General features: G+C 38.6%; 1 protein-coding gene across 1 annotated transcript in view; it reads right to left on the bottom strand.

The window, feature by feature from the left end:
• Window positions 1-24922, bottom strand: part of TSPAN14 (tetraspanin 14) — a 37230-nt gene that overhangs the window by 6133 nt on the left and 6175 nt on the right. Inside the window, exons 2-6 of the mRNA XM_050305460.1 lie at window positions 16012-16109; window positions 9033-9083; window positions 4068-4214; window positions 3788-3958; window positions 1155-1280 (exon numbers count right to left, since the gene is read on the bottom strand). Coding sequence (XP_050161417.1) covers window positions 1155-1280; window positions 3788-3958; window positions 4068-4214; window positions 9033-9083; window positions 16012-16092 — 576 coding nt within the window. The 5' untranslated portion in view covers window positions 16093-16109. The remainder of the gene's footprint in view (window positions 1-1154; window positions 1281-3787; window positions 3959-4067; window positions 4215-9032; window positions 9084-16011; window positions 16110-24922) is intronic.

The following is a 24922-nucleotide window of genomic DNA, read 5'->3' as shown; positions in this document are numbered from 1 at the left end:
AGCTGCAAGCTACTTCAGCCCCCTCAGTTGATAGTTCAAAGTCTCACACATAGCCCAGCTCCAAGATACAGAGTCTTGAAGACAAAACACTCCAGTTATAGATCCCAAGTAGTAAGACCACAAACACCTTCCAGATCACAACCCCATGCAACCCAATGGCAATACAAAGGATGTAAAAACATTCCTTTAAAGACTTTTTCCCCAGTGTAAAAGTTACCAAAAAAATATTACGCAATTACAGAATGACTGGCAAAATGCCTGCTGACTTATATTGAAGTATTAGTAGGAGAATCTCACACTGAAAAGACTTAAACATACTTATTTCTCCTTAAATACAGCACCAGTAACAAAAAAATTTGCACTTGAGGAGTACTGCTCCAAACTAAACAAGGAAATAATTACTGGGGAATCTGAACATTGAACATTTCCCTGACAAAGTCTTTACTTGGTTGATTTCCAATACAATCAGAACCCTACCAGTGGTTAAATATAAGCTACCAATGGCTATCTGCCCCACACAAGTAAAGATGGATGGATCTTGAGCTGTTACTACTCCCACTAATGCTACAAAGCACTATGCTAGTTCCTACCTCCACATTTTGGCATCCAGTGAAAGGGCCATAAAGTTTCATAAAGTTTAGTAAACAGATCTAACCAATGAGCAACTAAATCTTGCCAAAAACAAGAACTGACACAAAAGCTTTAAATATAGTCCATGAGCACTTTACTAGTTACTGATAAACAACCAGCAAATGGAGTTACTCCTACTTGATTGGCAGAGGGGTGTTGTAACAATTCTAACTGGGGCCAACATACTGCTTAGACAGTGCTCTCAGGTGCACACAAGCTAGGTACCAGAGGCCAGTAATTGAAGGAAACAACACCAGCCACCACTAGTTGCAGATTCAAACCATACTAGAATAGCTTGAATCCCTGGTGACTATCCATTTTCAGCTGTATAACAGGCTGCATAACATTTGGACGACTCTTAAGAGATCTCCTAAATGATCAGAAACTACTCTTGTGCAGACAAACTTTTTTCATATTTCTATTCCATCCTTTTTAAAGCCCTAGTCATCACACCTTATTTAGGAAGCACTTCTTTTCCTAACTCTACAACATTAGAGCAATAGCAAAGCCAGGGCACAACTTACAGCGGGGTCGGGTATACAACAGGAAAAAGGAACTCCACACTTCTCACGACTTTTGCTTTCACTATTGCAGTTAAAGTATATGTTAAAGTCCCAGTCTTCCGGACCTTGGGCACCACAGCAATGGTTCTGCAAGAGATAAACAAATATCATTTCAGAGAGCACATTCAGTGGGTAAATTGTCTCTAAAATACCTCCAAATGCAAAGTGTTTGTTTATAAATCTTCACTATCCCTAAGTCTGTGCAGAATCAATGACAACACCAGAATAAAAAAAAAGAGTGATCAATAATGTGGCTCTCTGAAATCAAAGCAGTGCATCTGGCACATCTGCTCCTGGACACATGTGTCAGCATGACAAGTAAAATCAAAAATTATCACTTTAGATATAATTACCAGATACAATCAGTGAACACTAATACAATGGTGCAACAAAATATTCTATACAAATGCTTTGTAACACATTATTTCCAAGTCACACAAAGCAGAAAAGCTATTGAAAACGGTTTCTAAAAAATTTGTGACATGCTTAATTTTTCATGAATTAATAAGTATTCTTCTCCTTATTTATTTTAAGAAGTAGATCCAAACATTTGTGAATAAAATTCCTTTATTTTATATTAGAAGGTTTTCAGATAGAAATGAAAGCTAATTTCTTATTGGCTTATGCCTTGCAGTTTAGTGGCCTGGATATTTAAGGGTACAAATCTTTCTCTACAAATTTGAGTACTTGAAGTGTTATACCATGATACAGATTTTCCTGGCACTGCATGAAGGTCCAGTCCCTTCAGTTCTCTCTAACATCTCTCCTCTGACCACTGCCCGTTGCCACAAAACTTGTATTAACTTAGCTGTCTGCAAAAACATCACACCTTGAGGTCAATAAATCAATTCAGAAGTTATCAAGTTGTGACAGACACAGATATGAATGGAGAGCAGAATTTTCACAGGAGGTATGTTCTAAACAGACCTGAACAGAAGGCTCAGAATTGAGAAGCATCAAGAAAAAATGATTATAAGTCACTAATACATCACTGTAAAGAATGCAAAAGAGGTTCTCTTTCTAGCACTTTCTCCCTCACATGTCTATACCTTTATAAAAAGCCATACAATCACTAAATATGCTTCTCTTCCTTAGTAAGGTACAGACTATGAGGTCACTCGCAGGCCTGAAAGTAATATAATTAGCCAGCACAAGGAGCTGCCTACATAAAGCTGTATCTTGAGGCATGCGCTGAGAACAGAGCAAGTCAGCCTAAAAGAGGAAGAAGAGGCTTCAGTGAGGCATTTGAACACACAGTTGCACCTTACAGAGCTACACTTGCTAATTGGCACTGCACACCTCTCTCCTTCCTCAGTACTTTGAGGTATGGATCACCAACAAGCCCATTCAGACTTTTCTGGTTTTTCCTTTCTCAGGTTTATTGGCTTGTTACACTGGTCAACCAACTCCTTTTAGCAAGCTCAGCCTTTTACTTTCATTGAAAAGTAACTGGAGTTCAGTTGTAAATCAGCTTAGCCTATTAGCCTGGCCGACTATACTGAAGCAGAAAGGGCAACAACAGAGGAGACAACACTAAGACAATTTACTTGTGTTGGCTGTGGTCAGGAGGAGCCCTACTGTACAAAAAGGTGCCCTCAGCATCAAAAGCTAAAGCCAAACAGCACTGAAACCCATCCAGGCAGCTTAGTCAGAGAGGATCCTTGCATACCAATGCACACAAGAGTAAAGGAACAGGATAGACAAGCTGCTGGCAATACACAGCTGACCAGACTGGTAACCACTCTAAAACATGCTTTGCTATCAAACTCAGCTTTGAGTACAGATTTCTAATACGTTCTTCTAGAAGGTGGAAGACAGACAAAACCAACCTTCTTTCATAAAGGGAAAAAGTTTAAAAATGACACAACCATTTTACCTCTTTGCAAAGTACTCATATGTACTCTGTCTCTCTCCACATAAATTTTTCAAAGACTCACAAATAAAATTCAGAAGAGTCACCTTTACTGGTTGTTTTCTGGGCATGATTACAAAAGCAGCTGCTGGAATAAAAGCCACCAGGCCCTTACTAGCACAAGCCTTGTCATCTCCTGGTATACATCACTGTCTTCTAGTAACTCAAGATTTTAGGACTGCTAGAATATAAAATAGTTTCAACCTTCCTTGGCAACTGTCCAACTATAAACTAGCCATTCCTACTTAAAAACCTACTTAAAAAATAATTTCTCTTTTCTTTCAAGATGAGGTGCATCTCAGAAGATAAAAGGCTTTATGCTGCATCCCTGTATAAGACTGCAGTGCCTCCTAAAAGCAGAATGCAAACTACCAGTTTCACTGCACAGTTTTTTTCAGGAGAAAGTTCGTTTTTGTTGCTCACTTCAAGTGGTGCAGCACTGACCAGAGCAGGGGAACAAATGAAGAAGGTTCAGTGCAGATGGATGCTTGAGACAGCTTCCATAATCCACCTTAGAACAGCACTATCTCAGAATATCTTGCCTCCCTGATGCTTTCAGTACAGAAAGAAAAAGCCAGAACATCTGTAACAGTACTATTAGCTACAAAATATGATAATTCTATCACAAAAATAAAAACATTCTCCCAGAACGCATGAAAGAAGTGACAGGATATGAACTTACGATTCTCTGTAGCGAATCAATGATGTTCTGAAGGTCAATATCGTCTCGGTAGGATTTAATGTTATTCTCGAAGAATTCCTTTACCCTGTCCCTCACCCAGTCCTGGAACAGGAAAGCCATAACTGCTACTGCTAGCTCCAACAGGAATATAAACACAATTGCTCCACAGAACTGTAAAAAAAGAAAAAAAAATCCAAATTGGAAAACAGTAATTAATTTTGAATGCATCCCTACTCTAAACAGAAGAATAATAATTGACTCATATAATGGTGCTACTCACAAATTTCAGAAGGCAGATGTTTTCTCTCAGTGCTCCCACACAACCAGCAAATCCCAAAGTAAACATCACTATTCCCACCAGTAAGACAAGCACCACTGGGTCCAGACCATGAAGACCAGTCACCTTTGTCAGATCAGACAGTACACCCTGAGAGAAAACAGAACAGAAAGAGGTGACCACTAGAAGCATATTATTCCTTTAACATTCCTTCTGGATGATTTCCACATGATTCCAAACGAATTGGTGAAAACCCTTGAACTTGCCAACAACAACCCCCACAAAAAAGTCTTACAGTAAAATGTTTATGGACAACACCAATTTTCTTCACCCCAGTAGCAGTAGTATCAATATAAAATTCTAGGTAATAACTCTTCTAACAAGTCAATCCAGTGCAGTCAGTTTCTCAGATACATTCTCCTAGATCTATTTGCCAAACAGGATTCCACAAGATGGTGCCAAAAGCTCAAAGCTATCACTGATGTTGATTTAGTTTCAAAGCAAAAGTATTAACTTCAAATGTATCAATCAAAAGGGCACTCCAAAAAAATTAAGAAAATAGGTTTTTCAGTCTTAACGTTTAAGCGGCAAAAGGGAGAGAGATTCTAAGGACAAGGTAGTTTATGGGTGACATTTTAAAAGCAGGGGAGGAATAAAAATCTTAGTTGAGTTTTCAAGGGAAGCAGGTTTTTCCTCTCATTTTAGTTACACTGCTTCTAGTGCCAAGTAACCTTAGAAGTGCTGCTCCAAACTCTTTCAAAAATACACAGGTATAATCTAAACACTCCCCCTTTCACCCAGATAAAATTCTTACACCAAAAGGAGTTATCTATTCCCTGTAACTGCAATTTACCTGATTTAGCAGCAATAGTTTCTTTTTTGTTAACTATACAGAGACACCACTTACCTTGATGGTAATCTTCCTTATAATTTTTAGATTAGGTTTTAAAGAAGTTATTATGCTAGCAACCATTAAAATTCCACCAAATACATCAAATGTAATGTGCAAGAACAAGATGGAACATGCAGGAGATAGAGGGGGCAAACAGCTGAAACTATTAAAGTTAATGAGAATGATTTGTAGGGACATCCAGGCAGCCTTGCAATAGTCTGAGTGTTCAACACATACACAATGATACACAGAACATTTTAATAAGGAAATGCCTTCCATTTAAAACAAAGAAATAACAGAAAGATCAACACAGTACAATATCCCATAACTAAAAGTTTGCTATCTTTTTTCTTTATAAAGTATATTCTCCAGCTAACCATGTACAGTGTAAGAGAAAGATATCAGAGATTTGCAATAAATAGTCCAATTCTGTTTAGGGAATGTAAATTCTCATCTCGCTATCCAGGTACCCGTGCTGGAGTTAAGTACAAAGGATACACAACCTAAGAGAACCCCTGGGAGAAAATTCATATTACTTCTTATTCAGCTGCTTATTTAACAAAAATAACATATCCAAAATATAGCATTAGGAGAAAATGTGGCCATGGAAAAACTTCATCAGCTGGTGAAAAGACACAGATTAACAATACTACAGTGGTACACAGGACTTCATCTTCTTTCATAACATGTTCCATAACAGATCCTGTGGGAGCTGTTAAATTTGGCAACAGCAAGAGAATTTTTTTTGCCAAAACTGGTTGAAGGAATGAAAAGAAAAAAAAAATTGAACTGTAGAACTCAGAACTGCCTTGCAACAGCTGGTGACTAACAGCTGAAATAGTCTATTGGAAAACAGTCGTAGTTTATTGATATATGTTACCAGTGACATTTCCATTCTTAAAAACTGTAAGACCTCACAGCTAATTAACAAACTTGGTCTACCAGGTTAATTATGAGAGTCCCACCTAATAATGTTGGCTCAGACCCCACAACCAAGACACATACCAAGATCAGATAGGTTGAAGCAGGGTCTCTGTAAAACCAACACACTATGAAACCAAGCACTGTGCAACCAGGAGGTTGAAACTTCCACAACTATTGCCAGCCATCTCCTTCCCACACCCAAGCTCAAACTTTTTGTTCTCAGACAATTTCACTTGCTCACGCAACGTCTTCTGGAAGAAAACTTCCTCTGATCAAAGCATGTTATGAAGAAAAGTTTGCAGGAACTGGGCTCTATTATTCAACCTCAGATGTTGCTGGTTCACAGCAGTTTCTTCAAGTTCACATTTGATGTTTACAACATGCTCTTTTGAAAAGAAGGTTGTGGGGGTTTTTTGCCTAACAAAAGATGTTAAGTCCAAAATCCTGAACGAAGGAAGTTCTCATCCCGCCTTATCCATCTCTAAAGATGCTTCTGGCTCCTGCCTGTGCCATCTGCAGGACGGTTAAAACTCTTTCAAGGACAAGCTGCCCTTTACAATATGTAGATTTCCTACAGGCATACAGGAATGAAGTTTGATACCTGAAGTCAGTGTTAGAAAGTCCTATAAAGACAACTCTAAACTTTAACTCTTTCTTTCAGTCACTTGGAACAGTGAATTAGGAGTTCAGATGTACATGTTTAACTTGTTATTCACTTTCTTTTAATGCTTGTAAGCATTATGTCACCATCTCAACTGAAATATACTGGCAAAAGAGGGCAATCACAGATTGCCTTTTAAAAAAGAAAATCTCTAATACAGCCCATTAACAAATGCCATACCAGTTACTCTTTTGAGATACACTAGTATGGAAACAAAATACACATGACAAGGACAGACCTGATTTTTTATAAGGAAGTTCTGTAAACTGGCTGTTGATTGTCACAGTATCACTGCCATCAATTACAACACAAGTTACGTGCCTTCACCTTTCGACAGTTAACAGACCTCTGTATACAAATGCAGAGAATGGCAGACTAAAGAATAAACAGATTAAAAAATAGAATAAGGTTGGAAAAGACCTGCCTGACACAGAGGAGCCCAAAACTGGACATGGTACTGCAGATGCACGTCAACTGTTTGAATATTGTTGGAAGCTCCTCCCTAAACCACTGGCCACACTGGTGCTAATCCAGCCCAGTATGCTGTTGGCCTTGACATGAGAGCACAGCTGATATTCTGCTTACTGATCAAACAGCAGCTCAAGGTTTTTTCCTCACAAAGCTGCTTTCTAAGCAGTTAACTCTCAGCCCACACTGGTGCATGGGGTTGCCTCATCTCAGGCACAGGACTGTGCATTTAGCCCTTTTTTTTAAAATAAACTCTCATTAGGCTCCTGCTTTTCTCCATGCTCTTACATGCAGTATTTTTAACACTTCTCACAAACCAGAAGTCTCATTTCAACATATTACCACTTAAAAGAGAAACATAGGATTTCTATTCAGAGAAAAAGACTGCTGAGGAATCAATCTAAAGTGTAGTCCTAGTAGAAAAAGATAAAAGAAAAACCAGAGAAATTAAACGGACCTAATGTACTTCATGTTGCAGTAAGAGACAGGATGTTCAGAACTCCTCCACCACCACTTTGGGTTTACCACTGCAGCACAGTTTCTGCAATGTTTTTCTCTTGCTTCCCATCTATTGTTCACCAAGATGTTTATCTGTAAAATACAGGCACTATGGCTGAAGAATGGCACTAGTATGAAAGACTGACAACATAGCACAGAACAACTGATGTGAAAAATGAACAGATTTCATGAGCGATTTGTAAGTTCAAAACCACAGGAAAGGCTTTGAAGCACTCATTTGCAAGATAGGACAGAGAGCAGAAAAAGTTCAGGCAAATTTAAAAAAGGACAGAAGGGTCTGTCTTTGCCTTTTAGTAATTTCAGTGTACCATAAAGTCAATTTGACAAATGAGGGTAAGTTGTGAGAAATTTATCTCCAACCACACAGATCCTGTGTGCTTGTCTACAAAACAGAAAAGGTCTGAACTCATGAGAGAATAGAAATTCAAGACAAATATAACACCTTCCCTAAAGGGTTGGAAAGAAAATTTGTGTGTGTGTAGAGATAGGCTGCTTACTATATATCAATGATAACACTAATCTACTTGTGAGAATGAGTGCATGCACATAGGGAGTGGGGAGAAGGAGAATAAACACCTCAGAATTAAGTTCATCACAAAACACTTTCCCTTCTAAAAAAGCAGAGGAATCTCAGAACTTCTCTGTATGTGGACAGCTGCTGTCTGCAAACACTTCAATTAAGGAAATGCAAACACTGTGATTGGTAATTGAAGTCTTACTACTCAGTAGCACATCTGAACAGTGAGGGCATCAGCCCTCCACTGCTAATTAAGATGCAGGTCAGCCAGTCATCAAGTAATTGTCGCTTTTCCTAATGCTTACAGTCATATTAAAGCCATGCTTTTAAATTCATTCAAGGGGTTGAACCATTCCATACTTCTACCATTCTCTTCTCTTGTGACAGGAGAACTCTGCAGGTACAATGCATGTCTGCATTGACTTCCTGTGACTGAGGGAGTTACTCAGCAAGGAGAAACCTCTGTCACAAATAAGAGTGTTATTCAGCTAGATCATGTTCCCCAGTTTTGTTCCTCTACATGGAAACACCATCACTTCAGCACTCCCTGGGGAGTAAAGTGGACAAGAGATGGCCATAAGACTGGGACCATCTTTCTGAAGTACTTCAAAGATGTATGTTTGGATTTTCCTAGTTTGTTTTTTTTTTTTTTTAAATATAAAGTGATATCTCTTACATTATTCACACTGTGTCTTGTTTGTAATAAAAAGAGGTCGAGTAGAGAAGTATATTTCAGAAAATATGGTCTTGAAAGAACCAGTTTATAAAGACTATTCATAAAGATCAAATTCTCCCTAGCATTCTGCTCACACAAGTTTATTAAAAGGCTCTAAATATCAAGGGCCACAGCTTAACACCAGATAAGGGACAAGAACAAAATTCCAACTAAACTCAGTTTAGATCATTTGGACATGGTCCTGAGGAAGCAGTTTTACAAGAGCTGGAGAGGGCAGCCACCAACATAAGACCAGTCATTTCTATCCTTACCTTTTCACTCCATGCCCACAGACCAGCTGCAAGGAAGGCCACCCCAGCTAGCTGAAATAAAAAAAAAAATTAGATGTACTAATCAACTACATTCTCAAAACACCTAGCCAGTAGCACTGTTGTTTAAGTAAGACAAATTTTGCTTGCAAACTCAGACAATAGTAATGGGGAATTTCTCCCCGTGAGTCAATCTCTTCCAAAAATAATTTAAAGGATTATGCATTTTAAAAGCTCCTTTTTAAAAAGTATTTCACTTTGATTTTTCAAGATTACTCAAGAAGCACACGGTACTAAACTGACAATTCCACACAGTAGCATGCAGGTGGGAGTTACAGTTGTCCTAACGACTTGCTCTAAAACATTTGCCTACTCACTAATGAAGACGTCAGAGTATTTAATGCACTTTGAAGTTATTCCCTATTTAGTCACTTTACAGTACTAATTCCAGCAGTTGCCATATTTGACTCCTTGTAACTTCTCAGTGCCAAGGCTCACTACATTAGCCTCTTTTCTGATTAGTCTGTCTTCTAAATCCTTGTCTTGTTTAAACACTTTTGAAACAAGATGGATTAACAGTCCATTCATTTACTATCAACAAGCAACATACAAATCTTATACCAATTGAAATGTTTGTGTAATAAACATTCCTGAATCATATTCATTCAAATTAATCAAGAGTTCCTTGTTCCTTATTCCAATCTTTTATTCCCTTTCTTCAGTTCTCAGGCAGTTTGTCTTTAATACCCAATGTCAATAATCAAACTAAAATAAACTCTCCACAATCCCAGGGCAGCTCCTCCTCATTTTTTAAAATGGCATTCTACCTAGCTATGTCAGCAGGGACTTTAACCCTCCCTGAAACTACCTGAAAGGAGGTTGTAGTGAGGAGGGTATCAGTCTCCTCTCAGGTAACAGGTGACAGAACAAGAGGAAATGGCCTTGCACCAGCTGAGGTTTAGATTGGATATTAGGAAACACTTCTTCCCTGAAAGGGTTATCAAGCCTTGGAGCAAGCTGCCCAGGGAAGTGCTTTAGTTACCATTCCTAGACACATAGAAGTGACACTCAGGGAAATGGTTTACTTGGCAGGTTCGTTAATGGTTGAACTTGATCTTAAAGGTCTTTTCCAACCTAAATGATTCTATGATTCTGTGGAAAGGACTGAAGTTGCTTCCCCCTGCCAAGCCTTACACACACTGACAAGCAAACCCCAACAACTGAAAAACCTCTTTGAAAAAAGGAGCTCTTTCCTCTAGGAAATGCAGCACCTTCCTTGAACTAAATGGGCATCATGGGTAGCTCCCCACAGCACAGGCAAGAAGCAAAAATGGAACCCTCTTACAGTCACACAAGAAAACATACAGATTTTATCATGTGCTGCTGGGTTCATGGCCTGCCTGCCCTAAGCTGCACTCAGGGCAAGTGAGGTTGTTCTGGGTTTACTCTGGTGGGGGAAGTAGGGGAAAGGAAAGACAAAAAGTGTCCTTCACGTCATTCTGCAAGAATTACTCAAATTACATAAAACACTTCTGTCTAAGCAGGAATTATTATATGCCACATTTAGGACTTAAACACACAGATTAACCAACCCAAGCCACTACTAATACCCAAGTCACAACCAGACAAAGCAATGCTAAATAAGTTAAATTTCCAGATCTTGTTTAATAAGCAACAGCAGTGACTACTGACCTCAGACTCTGTATAAGCTAAGAACATTTAAACTGATGATTTGGATCATAGCACAACATTGAAAATACTATTAAAAGCCACATCAGTAAACAGAATATTGACACAGATTAACCCTAAATCTTAACTCAGAAAAGAAGGGAAAAGAGTCAATAAACAAACTTGTATGTCATTAAGTTGCACAGTGCATGTAAGTGATGCATCCTTCATCCTTTTCATTCCAAATGCTTCAGGAATGATGGGAGACAGATGAAGACAGCTGGTGTAATTTGCAGCAATCAAGGTAAATTACACAGTAGACAACTGGATCTTTGGGAAATTTTTCTACAGAAAGGAGAGGGAAAAAGAACTGGGAAGACACATTTTCCACTCTATATACAAGTTAATGGTACTGTAACACTAGTATTGTGCTATTGAGTATATAAATAGGGTGTTCTCTTCAGACTGTCTTTCATTATAATTACCACCTTAATTAACCTGTAGTAGATTCTTAAGTAGATTTTTCATTAGCATGCTTTATTCTCGCCTCTGAACATGAACATTGCTCCTATGTTTTTAGTGTTCAGTTTCACAAAACTATACTATTTTTGCAAAGTTATTTCCATGAGCACCTATGCAAACTGTCTGCAGGTAAAATAGAGTTTATCAGAAGAAAAATAAACTTTGTCTCATAGGATCAGTGTGGATAAATCTAGCACTTAATTCATCTAAAACAAGTAATTCATATTTTTCACTATAAGCAGCCAACCCACACACATTAAGTTCCTTTAGCAAAAACCAGTGAAGTATGATGTACTTGCACAGGAAACAAAGCCATCAGCCACTACATTGACAGGTGCAATCACCAAGACAAGCAACTTGCAAGGAAGTAAAATAGTTATTTAATCAAATGAAATCTCTTTGCTTTAAAGACTACATGCAAAATACTTTAAAGTACCTCATTGAAAACTACTGTAAAAGACACCATGATGATAAAATTACCTCAGAAGTTAGTATGATTGAACATGCCATGAGTTCTACAGAGAATTAAGCACTAGGAAAATACCCTCTCTAACACCCTTGCACAGCATTCAAGTGACTTATGAGGCAGATCTGGAAACTGATCTTGCCTAATCTGAAGGAAAAGTTCTAACCTTCTTCAGCTCACTGAGCGAAATGGCTACACGAATGGAAGAACAGGCAGCTCAGAAGTAGCAAGGCCAAAAAAATCATTCCCAAGGTGAGAGTAAGCAAGTCAGCTACCTCAAGAGAGCAGCATTTTGAAATTTGCCCTTCACTAGAATCTGAATGACATGTAGGCAAGAACAAAATGGACTACTCAACTCACTACTGCACCAGAGAGTCATTTCAGCAATGAAAGGTTAGATGAAAACACACAAAGCAGCTCAATTGTGCCCCTTTAGAAGGGAAATAAACCAGTAGTTTCCAGCATTTGGTCATTTCCTGCTTTAGAAATGAAAAATCAACATATTGCATGGAGCTGTAAGGTCTGCTCAGATGTACAGTAGTGACACCAATGCACAGACACTGTGCTTGACATCATGTGCAAGCATTATCCATTCCCACTCACACTCTGAATTCCTTTGACTGCCTCTAAGTCTGATCAGGAGTAATAGTAGTGCATTCCTATTGCACTCAGTTTTTGTAATCACAAAACATTACTCTCACAGAAAACACTTTCCCACTCCCTGGACAATTCTATTTTACATTGTGGCTCCACCCATGCAATCAGCACCCTACAGCCCTTCCTTCCTATCCTTGTGTCTTCCTAGACTCTTCCTCTCAGGGTCAGGAAACCACCTGGTGGTGGATTCTTTCCTCTTCCTGGCACAGCCTTGCTGTTTCAGATGTTCCTGAAAAACAACATAGACTGCAAAAGCCAGAAAATCTTATGCTAGCCTGGTTCTTTTCTTATTTTTCAAATAAAATTAATTCTGAATTCTTTCTCAGCACTGAAGAGGACTTTTGCCCTTCATCAGTATTTTCAGGGAAAAATGCCACATCTCATTTAGCATGAATGAAAAGTACTATTTTTGTCTCCAACAACCCTTAAGAATCACACACAAAGCTACAGACCATTAGAAGATAAATCAAGATGACAGCAGCTAAAAGCTATTTGATCCTCTCCTCTCAATTCATCTGAGAGACAGTGAGCTCACATGCAGCTTTAAAAGGCCTTGGCAGAGCACACATGCAATCCTTCACTTTAATGCCCATACCCTGGATGAAGTGAAATTCCTTGACTGTCCCAAAAAAACCCTTCACCTGGAGACAAAGCAGTAAGCACCAGAGACAGGTGTTGACTCAGAACAGAAAGGTGCCAGAACCAAGCTCTTTACCTGGTATTACTGCAGTCTGCAAGTTTCACTACCACAAATGAAGCTTTTTGGGAAAACAAACAAACAAACTAAACAACTACAAAAACAAAACAAACCCACAACAACAACAAAACAAACAAACAAACACAAACACCCCACACACACACAAAAAAAAGAGGAGGTGGGAAACAGGAAAAAAAAAAAAGTCTTTCAAACACAAATGGAGGTCCAGCCTTGTTATCTTGCTCTCTTGCAGGGCTATCTTAATGGCTGCAGTATGGTCTTATCACTACTCATTAAAACAAGTGTTCTTGGACAAGTGAAGTCTTAAGAGCGTGCTTAAAAAGCAAGATGAAAATAAAGTAATCACACATCAAAATCATGCCTAGGAATACAGAGCCTTCCTATGACCTCCATTCCCTTTCTTACAAGGGAAAGCCATGAACAAAGAATAGGGAAGTGATACTACAAGCCAGTTGCGCACAACTAACCAGAAGCCATTGGACTTGAACTTTCGATTTCCAAATCGTCCATATATATAAAAAAAAAACAAAACAACCAACAAAACCGTTTGAAAGAAGACTTTTAGATTTATACATTTCCAAAGGCTGCTTAAACTGTGAGCTTTCTATTATTAGTCATATTTGCCCCCTGAGTCCAATGCTTTGTTTCAGTCCAATCTATGTGAACTGTATTTGAAGTACTGAAGTAACCACTCACTCAAATCTGGAAGTCACTACATCACCACAGGCTTTAACTTTAAAGTTTATACAGTCACTGATAGTACCTTCAAAGCTACAATGGAAAAGTCAAAATGCACCTTTAATAACCATGACAGAAGAACAAATACAACTTTTTATTTACATTCACATTACCTGCCTTTTGCATAAACTGTGTCAAGAGTTGAGACACAGGCGAGCTGTAACAGCTTACATGGGCAAAAGCCTGTCTGCTCATCTATTCCATGTATCATCCCTCATATCCCTACAGAACAGCCACACTCACTAACACAAATGCTCACAAAACAAGCTCCCACAAGCACCTGCCCTGCAACCCAAGAAAAGTGAACCAAGACTAACATTCCCTTCTTAGATGCTGATTTTGCGTTAGGGTTCCATTTCCCCTTCTGATTTTCTAGTCCTTCAGTTCTATTAAGGCACAGAGATTTACTTTGTTCTACAAATGGTGGATTTGGACAATTAAAGACATTGTTAGAATAGTCATCCCAGTCAGCTTTCATATGTCAGCTAAATGATTCATGCATTGCCTATAGGAGTGTCTACCCTCCCACTCTACATTTGCATAGCTTGTTCCACAACCGAAGGTGCCAAAATCTTATCAAAAGAGATGTAGTTACATATCATTAACTAGTTCAGCCTGATGATGTCTCAGTAGAAGCCTTAGACCACTTGCTGAGGAAGCTACCAAGACTACATGTATCAGTTCAGAAAACCAAATCATCCAGACAACAAATCAGCTGAAACACACAAGTTATATTGCAAATCCTCCTCAATTTTTCTGCACCTCTTTAAAAATTTTTCTTTAACAACTAGAAAAATCCTTAGATCTTTGTCATTATTTTCAAGACACTAGAGTAAAAAGGAAATATAAGAGTGCAATGACAGTAGAAAATAAAAAATAAAAGAGACAAAATTCATTCCTGTGAACAATCAGAGGCAAATTCTTGACAGTCTTCCCAGTAAACACAAAAAAAATCCATTTTTAAAAGGTTGTTTACCCATCAGAAACAGTCAGACCCTACTTCATGAGACATGCACCAGAAAAAAAGCTGAGGTCTAGAACAATCACAAGGTATCAGTTTCCCACATATCCCTCCCCTGCTGCTTGAACCAGACCAGCATGACAAGTATTGCTTCTCACTACACCACACTCCACTACAGGTACATAGAGTTGTACAATATTGAAGAAAAATAACTACAGAGCTGGTGGTCTGTAAACACATAATTTTTACCTGTTGATGGGCATCCTCAATTGAAATGTGGAAAATATCACCCTGATTAACGTTTGCACTGTGCAATATGACCATTAATGGAACGAGTTCTTACACAAACCAAGTGTCTGTTCTGCCCTGTTATCCCCACAGGGGTAACTCCCCTGTTACAGGGGCTTCATGTTACAGTATCACGTTAAAACACTGCCCTAGTAAGCAAGAGGTGGTGACAAGTAGCAAAAAGTTCTGTGGTTTTCAACAATGATACTGCTAGCACAGAACAAGTCACTGTATCTGCACTTTTCCATGACTACCCATGCCTTTCCGTGAATTTAGACGTAAACCCTTAACATCTGACTTTTGAGTTCCAAAAAGAATTGTCAGTATCTGAATTGCATCTTCCCCTTCCCCTCACAGTCATATTAACCATTTCTAGTGCAACGCTATGCACTAACCTTTGAATAACCTCCTTTCCCAAGTAGTCTGGTCCTCCAGCGACCTTGACCACCATACACATGTGAAACCACACACTTGCTTTTGTACCTTTTCACAATTCTAAATAAACATTATAGGCAGGTTAGTCCATAGCTAAGTATTTCAAGACTGTATCAGACAACTTTGCTGCCCACAGAGTGAGCAGTGTGGTGCCCACATGTAAAATCTTGACTACACTGTATTGCCAGCTGTTTACGCATCTCTGGGGCAGCTCCTTTATTATCTTCTGTGTAGCATATTTACAGCTACACCACCCAAAAAAGACCAAAGATGATCTAAAAGGAGATCTTGTAAGAGACTTCTTTTAACAGGGAAGCAACTTAACATGGATATCAATTCCTCACATTTCCAATAATAAATAACTTCACACATGGGATAGGCTTCTTCAATTCCAAAACACCTGGCATATACCATACATCAGTTTACTGCTTTCAGGTAAATATTTCAGCTTGCTCTCTTTAACAGAAGAATCAAGTTAATAAAACTGAGCTATGCCTAAACTGTTCCAACCTCTACATTTCATACTCACCCAAAAGACAATGTTGTAACTGAAGAGCAAGTATTTGTACCAACAGCTGACTTCTGCATTAGAATATCGGTAATAGTGCATCTTCTATAGCACAGCGTCTGCACAGAAGAGAAACAATGAGAATGAGTACAGTGAAAGATCTCAAGAATTTTTTCCAAATCTCTCTTGACAAGGGACTACAGTAACCATGTGCCATTCAAAGGTATTTTAAACATCAGCTCAAACTTCCACTGACTCTCAATTCCCTTTAATTACTTAATTTACTTAATATTATTTATTTAATTGCTTAATAATTCTATCTTTAAGCACCCTTATGTGGTAACAGGGAGGGATCACTCAGAAAGGAAACTAGCTATACAGTTACCCTAGGAAGATCTGGATCAGCAAGCTGACATTCCTTCACTGTCTCACTCCTTCAAAACCATTTCACTTAGAGATGACTGCTCAATGCAAAAATGTCTGAACACACTGTGGATTGCACATCCATCAACCCAGCTAGCAGGATGCTGGAAGTGGTTATCTGGAGTCCCTCAGTGTCTACAGACTGCTAAATACGACAGGCATTGTACCCAGTCCGCTCCATACTTCAATATTTCTTTACCAAATCATATCCTGTAAGAGGTTTTATTCTCAAGAACAAAAGCCACACCATTCAAGAGACATCTGCTCTGCAGAGTTTGTTTTGCTTCCTTACACACTTCCTTACACACTTCTCTTACAGTGTAAGGTAAGTGTTCAGTGTGGAGATAAGGTTCAACTGCAACAGTTGCTCAAATATTTCCAAGAACTGCAGTTTTTCAGAGTATCATAACTAAACCACCTCTGCAGAAATGCCATGCATAAGAAAACAGAGGACAAGCTGTGAAATTGAGAGCCAGAGCAAGGAAGACAAAGCACCCGCACAGCCCTCACATTCTGGACTGCTGAGCACTGCCCATGACAGACAAGCAGCAGTTCCACATTTCAACCCTCCATTCACTCGAGGTAAATGTTAGTGAAAGACTTGCAAAGGGAAGGAAGCAAGGATGGAGCATTTATTCTAACAACTCATAACTAATAAAAAGTATGTGCCAGGTTGGACATTCACAAGACATCATGCAAAAAAAAAAAAAAAAAATCAAGCTTATCCAGCAAAGCCTGAAATCAAGCACCATGGAATGCAGAACTGAAGGACTCTACCCTCTCACAGCTGTGGATGTAGTGAACTAGTTTTTCCTCTCCTTTTTTTTTTTTTTAAAAAAAAAAAAGGCAATCTGCGCCTTAGTATAAAAGACGCTCCCACCAAAAGAAAGAAGTAAATACCTGTCAGCTTTGAGAATCCCATTCAATTCAATAAACAGTCTGCTTGATCTTTTAAGTGAAATATCAATTGTTTTCTATGACAGTTATGAAGTACCATCAGCATCTCACTGAAGGAGCTTATTTTTTGAAATCTCAACACAAATATTTCAAGCTGTGCCTTAAATATTTTTTTCCCTGAAGCTAAAACCACATGCATGCAGATCAAGGACACAAAAGAGGTCTCCAGTCCACAAGACTATGAATATAGATCCCAAACAGACTTCGATTTTCCTTCCAGAGGTCTTTTCATGCCAGGCTTGGCTTACATCAGGAATCCCATTGAGAGTCCCTGCCTGGTCCAGATACATCCCTCATCCCTCTACAAGTCCAGTCAAAAAGTTTCTTCACTGCTCAATCAAAATGAAAATAGTTTTCAGAAATACCAAGACAATGTAGAAAAATCTAAGGAGGGTACATTTTGGTATAATACTCCATAGCCTAAAGTAGATATGGGGAAAAAACCACTGGAAAATAATGTGAGCTAGCATACCAAAGTAGGATTGCAAGATTTGTGGACTGAGTAATTTCTAGTTTTTCTGAAGCCAAAGTGGCCTGCACATGCATAAGAGGAATTTTCAGATCCCAGTGAAAGTTGGTAGTTATTACACAAGTGATCATTCTGATCCACTCGGCATGAAGTAGATTAATTTATAGATAACAAAGGCAGACAACACCTAAGTAGCCTTCATGCATGTGCTATCAGTGCAGGTTGCTTAATATATATCACCCACAGGCAACTCTAGATTAGTGCATCTGGACAGACACAGTAGCAAAAAACAAAGTCATTAAGAGAAGAAATTCTTCCTCCTGATGATTGATGAGAAGGAGTAAAACTGAATTAAGTCAGAACTCAAACAACTTTTTCTCACTAGCCTCAGTAAAGGTTTCAGAGAAAAAAGAGTCTGGAGAAAAGTAAATGATTTATTGCACATTGTTACAGAAACAGTACCTGTAAAATTTTACAGGCTAGAGAGTGTGAATGTTCATCATTAATACTTGAACTTGATATTTCCACAGTTCAAATGTTGATTTTCATACAATTTTAACCGAACACTGAAAACAAGTCTTCATTTCCTTCCAAAACCTCACCTTATAATTAGGTTCTAATGGTCACAATTCATTTATAGCAAAAAGTACTTAACTTCTGTTAAAACAAAAGAAATTGTACTTTATGGTAGTACAGGCAGTGACTGGAAAGGATCTTCCTGATGTGACCCATCTAGGGTCACATCCAGGAATGTTTATTGTATTACATAAAAATGAGTTTTGTGACATACGTTCCTAAGAAGTAGTTTTATTTCCTCATCCCCTGGTTCAGCTTTAGTTACTGATCTTTTCAACCCATTTAACTGCACAGACATTTAGGAACCTTACTAATATGGATCACAGCAAAGGACACTTATTTAAGCACCAATCCCCTGACACACTTAACTAAGCCTGCAGGTGAGAGAATACAAGAGAAGGAAAAAAAGGTTCTCAACTTCATTTCACTTTCTAGCTCCAAACGGCAATTTATATTTCAACAATCAGCACTCATATATTTGTCCAACTCAGTAAGGAACTGCCTGGGGAAGAGCAGAAAAAAAAGGGTGCAAAAGCAGAACCCCACTAATCTGAGCAGAGTCCAAGACTCCATTTGCATGAGTATAATCCTGTATTACAGCAACACAGTGGCTGCAAATGCAAAGATTCTCCAGATGTAGGCACACTAAGGCCTCCAGCATTGTTCTGCCTCCCTCCCTGTGAAAATCAGGACCCTGGTAAAAGACAGGAGCAGCAACTGTAAAATGAACATACTCATAGTAAGAAGTACTGCTTTTGCTGCTTCTACCTCTACAAAAGAGGAGGCAGCAGGTGGCATTCAGCTAGCACATCATTAAATTCCATAAAAATGGGGTTCCATTTAAAGAAGTTTAAAATATAATCTGAGGTGAAACAGCAAGCACATCATTTCAGGACCTAAAATGCAAGCATTGTTTGAAGATTTACTTTTTGTTAGGTTACCCTCCCTGGCATTGGGATATACATCCAACTGTTCAAGACCCAGTTTCAGTGAAACTATTCACAGGAATAAGAGCACCAAAAGTACCCTATTGATAAGCACTCCTCCTAGCTACCTCATTGTTTTGACCAGCAGCTTGCAAGACATTTCTCCCCACTTCTTCAAAAACTGGTAAGATATCCCAGTCAATATCAATCACAGTATTTTAACAGAATGAAAAAGCAAAATGCTTTCTTAACATAAACACTTCTTGTTAATGCTCTGAGGTCAAAGGAGGGGATTGTATTACTATTACCAGTACTAGCAAGAGGCTGTCCTATAACTGTACATGGCTCCCCAGACACATATTACCTTCTGAAACACCTGCCTATCTTAAGAGCTGATTTGACTTACTCTCTTTACTTTCTCTCATGAGGATTCTTTTGGTTCTTCTTGACAGACCCCTGAACAGCATATGGCTGGTATGGGAGTGATATAATGCATCTGAAATGCAGGTATGCCTGACTTTTTCCCCTAACACTACAAACAGACCAAGCAATCCACTCAAGGCCACACAGCCACCTTCCCTGTGTTTAAACCAAAAGCAGTCATGTTTCCCAGCATAGGAGGCATCTGTTACTGGTCCAGAAATCTGCTACATCAGTCATTCATTTAGCTCACATCACTGGCTACACAACTATGCTTAGGCAACACTACAGAACACTTGGAAGACTGAAGTAGTATGTGGGCAGCACAGACTAATAATGTTCTCTACTGTATTTCAGACAAAGCAAGTCACATTGTGTCAGCTGACAATTATCACCCACCCACAGCAACAGGAATTTCTAAAAATTAAATGCAGAGTGCTGCTGCTTTGGCAGAATATATAACTTTGTCTTTGCGTTTCCAGTTTTAGCAAGGGGGGGAAGCAATGTAGTCATTCATCAAGAGGCTACCACCATTTCTAAGGCATTCCTACACCCACAATTCCCCTCTTATCTTCAAAATGCTACAGCAGGGATATTCCTAATGTATATACTTTAACTCCCCTAAAACAGAAGATGTGATCTATTAACTAATCTAATGTGAACATGCAGAGAAATCCTCACAGATAAGACGTTAAATCTAGAACAACAGAAGCAAATCTCTTTTCTAGATCTAGGACCATAAATTCTTTTAATCCTCAGGAGGCATTAACTGTACAAGGCAGACCTAAGTCATGCTGAAGTTCTAAGTTCAGCCAGTACTACCACCATATGTAGAGTCCTGATCCTCCTCCCTGCCCCTCCTAAATTCCACAATCATTAATCAACTTACGCAGTGGAACAAAATCACACAGCAAACCACATAGCAAATCTTCACGTCAATTCTGTGATCTTGTACCATGCACCAAGAAGTAAACAGTTTTAAGCCTTCCAACCTACCTTCCCAGAGAGCATACAAAAGCCAGTGTGGGTGCAGTCAGGAGGTGAAAGGACAAGGATGGGAAGGCAAAAGCAGTGGTAGTTGAGCGTGCTGATGGAAATGCCAGCCTACAGCAGCACCACAGGCTGCACCACACCTGAAGTCAAAATGCTAAAATGGATGAAGCTGGGGGAACAGGGGCAAAACTGAGGCATGAGAAAACAAAGCAAAAAAATTCCACTTGGCAACCTGTTGACTCCTCCACCATTCTTCACCAATACAAAGCATCAAGTCTAAGTGAAGCTTGTGAAGCAAATGAACAAAGTCAAAAGAAGAACACACTGAGGAGCAAGAACTTTTAAAATACAGAAAAAGATGCACTTTGGCCTATGACTTGTTTTGGTATGACTCCTTAATTCCCTTAATCCATCAACACCAAACCTATAACAAAAAGCATCAATTCATTCAAGCCATGGTGCCATTTAAAATAATTATCATTCTTTGAAGGCACTCAATCATTAGCAGTTTTTGTGAAGTCGAAAGATGACTTTATCCCTGACCAGGAATAATTCAGAGATATTCTTAAGGCCTTCTGAAAAATGGAACAACAAATAGACTGCTCTTTCCACACTCTAGAGAGAAGCTGACCAGCAAAGGAGTCTTCATGTTCAATACAGTGTCTGGGTGCTGGGCATCAGATCTTCACTGTAGGGACTGAACTGGTACAGCAAAAAGGCAAGACAAACTGACAGGATTCTGAGCTCTTGCAGGCTAATCTGTTCCTGGAAACAGAGACAGTCCTGCCGATGACTCAGTAACTCCCGGCAAGCGTGTCATTTTGCAATTTTGTCTCCAAGGAACTCAGACTGAGTCTTACAAAGAAAAGACAAGCTTCTCTGAAGGAATAAAAGTATAGTGTATTTATTTCTGCTGCAGCCCAGATGAGCAGAGAAATATTTGCTCATTCTTAGAGGAAAGCTGAGGATTAATCAACAAAAGGGTGTTTTTTAACCTGAAAGACACAGGATGCAAGACAGATACCCTTAATAGGTTTTACCTAAAAAATAATGGCAGATAACAGATCTCAGAATTCAATGGAAAACATAACCAAAGCTAGACAAAATTCTTAAGACATCATCATTTGGGGCCTTTCCTTTGCAGAGAGGTTAAGACTCAAAGTCCTCAGTAGTTGAAGAATATTTCAAGTACAAGTTGATCCAGTGCAAATGTTACAATCCTCAGAGCAGAACAAATCCCCTACAGATGGGAAGGGTTTCAAGATTCAGTGATGAGGTTTATTCACTACAGCTCAAACTAAAATTTAGAAACATACACCAGCCTTTCCAAACCCAAAACAAGGAAGCAACAACTCAAAAGAGCTCAATTCCAGCTCCCTATATAACTCACACTGAAGTTATGCTGTGCTTTTGACCAATCCACTAGTTTTATGTGGATGAGTTGCATATGAAATACATGTAAGCACTCTGAACTCAGAGTAACATTCAGAATCTAGACACTTCAAATTCTGAGAAATAAGCTGCATGTACATCAAGAACCTCTTCTAAACTGCCCACTCAACTAACATCACCAGTACTTTGGCATAAAAGCTCTACACTGCAAAACCGTAATTCAAGGAGTTATTCAAACTATGATTCATGGAATACTTTCAGCTCCACTTGATTTCTTAAACTAACAAAACTACACTACATGAAGACTTGAAAAAGGCAAGAGAATTCAGGACTGCTCCCACAGCAATTAAAAAGATGTGACAGAGGACAACAGCAGTTGTAACAATTTCACTTTTCATTGTTCTTCCTACAGAAGCTCTCAAAAGGGATTGTGTTGGCTGGCCTTGCTTTCACGTGCACAAGTATTTATTCCTATATTGACATGTAGCAATATTATTATTTGGTCAAAAATGCTACCACTAATGTTAAAAAAAAAAAAAATCCACAAAACAAAAACAGTTCCACAGATTCCACATTTTCATTTCTACAAACTGGTCAGAATAAAAGTTAATGACACTGCAAGTGTTGACCATGTAAATTCAAAATGCAAATATTTTTAGTAACTGACTAAGTCAATAATTTATTTAGGCACAGCTCAATTAGCCACTAAATTTTAGTAGGTTTGGGCTAGTTCTGCTCCACTGACCTAAGGTTTATCAAAGTAGTAAGTAGATAGATGAGCTACTACCTGCTCCAACACAGAGCTGGAGGCATAAGGCACCACCTAAAAGGCACGGATATCTCACCTAGCTCAAGGAGAATCTGCTCAAAATAGCTGACTGCAAATAGAGTGCATATGCCTTATTTTGACTTAAAGCAAGAGAGCGCTTTAGGAAACAGGAAACAGAGAAAAGGAAGTGTCACATTTAAGCCTCATCTAAAAGCCAGTAATTTTCCAAACATGAGTAGAACACAGTAAAAGAGAGAAGAATCCTTTTATAAGCTACCTGTCTCTTTACTAATATTTAAGAATTGCAGACAACAGCAGGAGCACAGGACGTAGGGCCTTCATTGACCTTATCCTCAAAAGCCCTACTGGATAAACCTCTGGAGTTAAAGCTCAGTCAGATTACACCAGAGGAAGTGAAAACAACACTAGACACTGTCTCACTACAGTTCAATAAATGTCTCATTAACGTCTTGGAAAAATTTAGAAAAATATTTTATGTGTATAAAAATTTTCTTTAATAAAGATATTGACCAGTTTAATCTGAACAGGACCTTGCCTGTGCTGCAACTTATTTAGTACACACAACAAGCCAGAAGCTATGTTTTTCCTTTCACTTTGAAGAAAGTTCAGGTATTGTGAAACACACAGAACTGTGTCAATCATTCTGACCAGGAGTTGATTCACTCGAGGAAGCAAAACCTTTTAGAACAAGTAGCCAGAATAATCTTAGCCGATCCAAACTCCTCAGCTGCTTTCTACTACCTCTTATGAGAGCACATACATACCCTCTGCCTACAACATCAACAGTAGCAGGGCAAAACTCAGCCTTAAATTAAAGGAAGCATGTAATTTGACTTTTTTTGCCTTCTAACAGAAGATTTTGGAACCCTTACAAAGTAAATATCTTATCTGAGAAGCCAGAATTCCCAGTTTGGGGAATTATTTTATTTCTATTTAGTGACTGAGGAATAATATTATTTATATTTAGTAATCTAACAGTAACAGAACTTATTCCATACACTGCTCCCTCCCATACCGCCCCACAGACCAAAAGGTTTCAAGAACAAAACGCTCCCTCCACTTGCTACAGCACTTTATATCACAAAAAATAAGTCACAATCTTAAGGACAAAAGACAAGAAGCCACTAACTTTCTTTGCTGACAAACACACTTTCTTCAGAGAACATCCTAAAATTATATATATATATATATATATGTGTTTTTCTTCATTTCCAGGAATGTCACTTGTTACATTCTCTTCAAAAGGGATATACCTTCATTTTCTTTTTTCATAAGAGAGAAAAACAAGAGACTGATTATAGCAATATATAATAAAGAAGTGATGACCATATAATTTGCTTTGGGTTTTGTTGTTTGTTTCCTTAAAAACATTCCTCACTTTGGATATAATGTGCAGTCTGACCACATTCACACCATATTTCTTAGCCTTCACACTGTTTCTATATATATTTATATATTATATAAATACATATATATAACATATAACAAAATAAGTATTTATTTTAACAGTTGAAACCAAATCAAGGTATCTCTTAGTTAAAAAAAGAATTCTGGTGTTGACATCTGATCTCCTGTAATTATCATGTTAAGAAATGACTGCATGTATTTGTATACTAGTTACATCCACCACTTGTTCTGGATAAACAATGCTGACTCCATGTCACAGTAACACGATGTGGAGTTCAATCCATAAAGCCTCAGTTTTTTTCCCCCCTCCCACCCCAAGTAACAGGACCTATGCTTTCAAACACCAGAGGAACACTCATTCCAAATGAGGCACCCTCCCAGTACCAGGGGATACTACTTATTGGGAGAATGGGGTATTAATGCATGTAGGGTTTGAGACCATGCTCTAAGCTTGCCTTTGCTGCCCTCCACCTCCACCCGCTGCATTCACAACACAACCGGCACAACCTTACTTTACTTGCCGAGAAGGAGGGCCACCAGCCTAAAGGCTACAAGAGAAAATGTCTCTTTGCAGCCACG

Source organism: Myiozetetes cayanensis, unplaced genomic scaffold (assembly GCF_022539395.1).
Source record: "Myiozetetes cayanensis isolate MyiCay16 unplaced genomic scaffold, myiCay2020 scf10, whole genome shotgun sequence".
NCBI lineage: Eukaryota > Metazoa > Chordata > Aves > Passeriformes > Tyrannidae > Myiozetetes > Myiozetetes cayanensis.
Note: the sequence above shows the minus strand (reverse complement) of the source record. Positions and strands in the feature narration are given on the sequence as shown.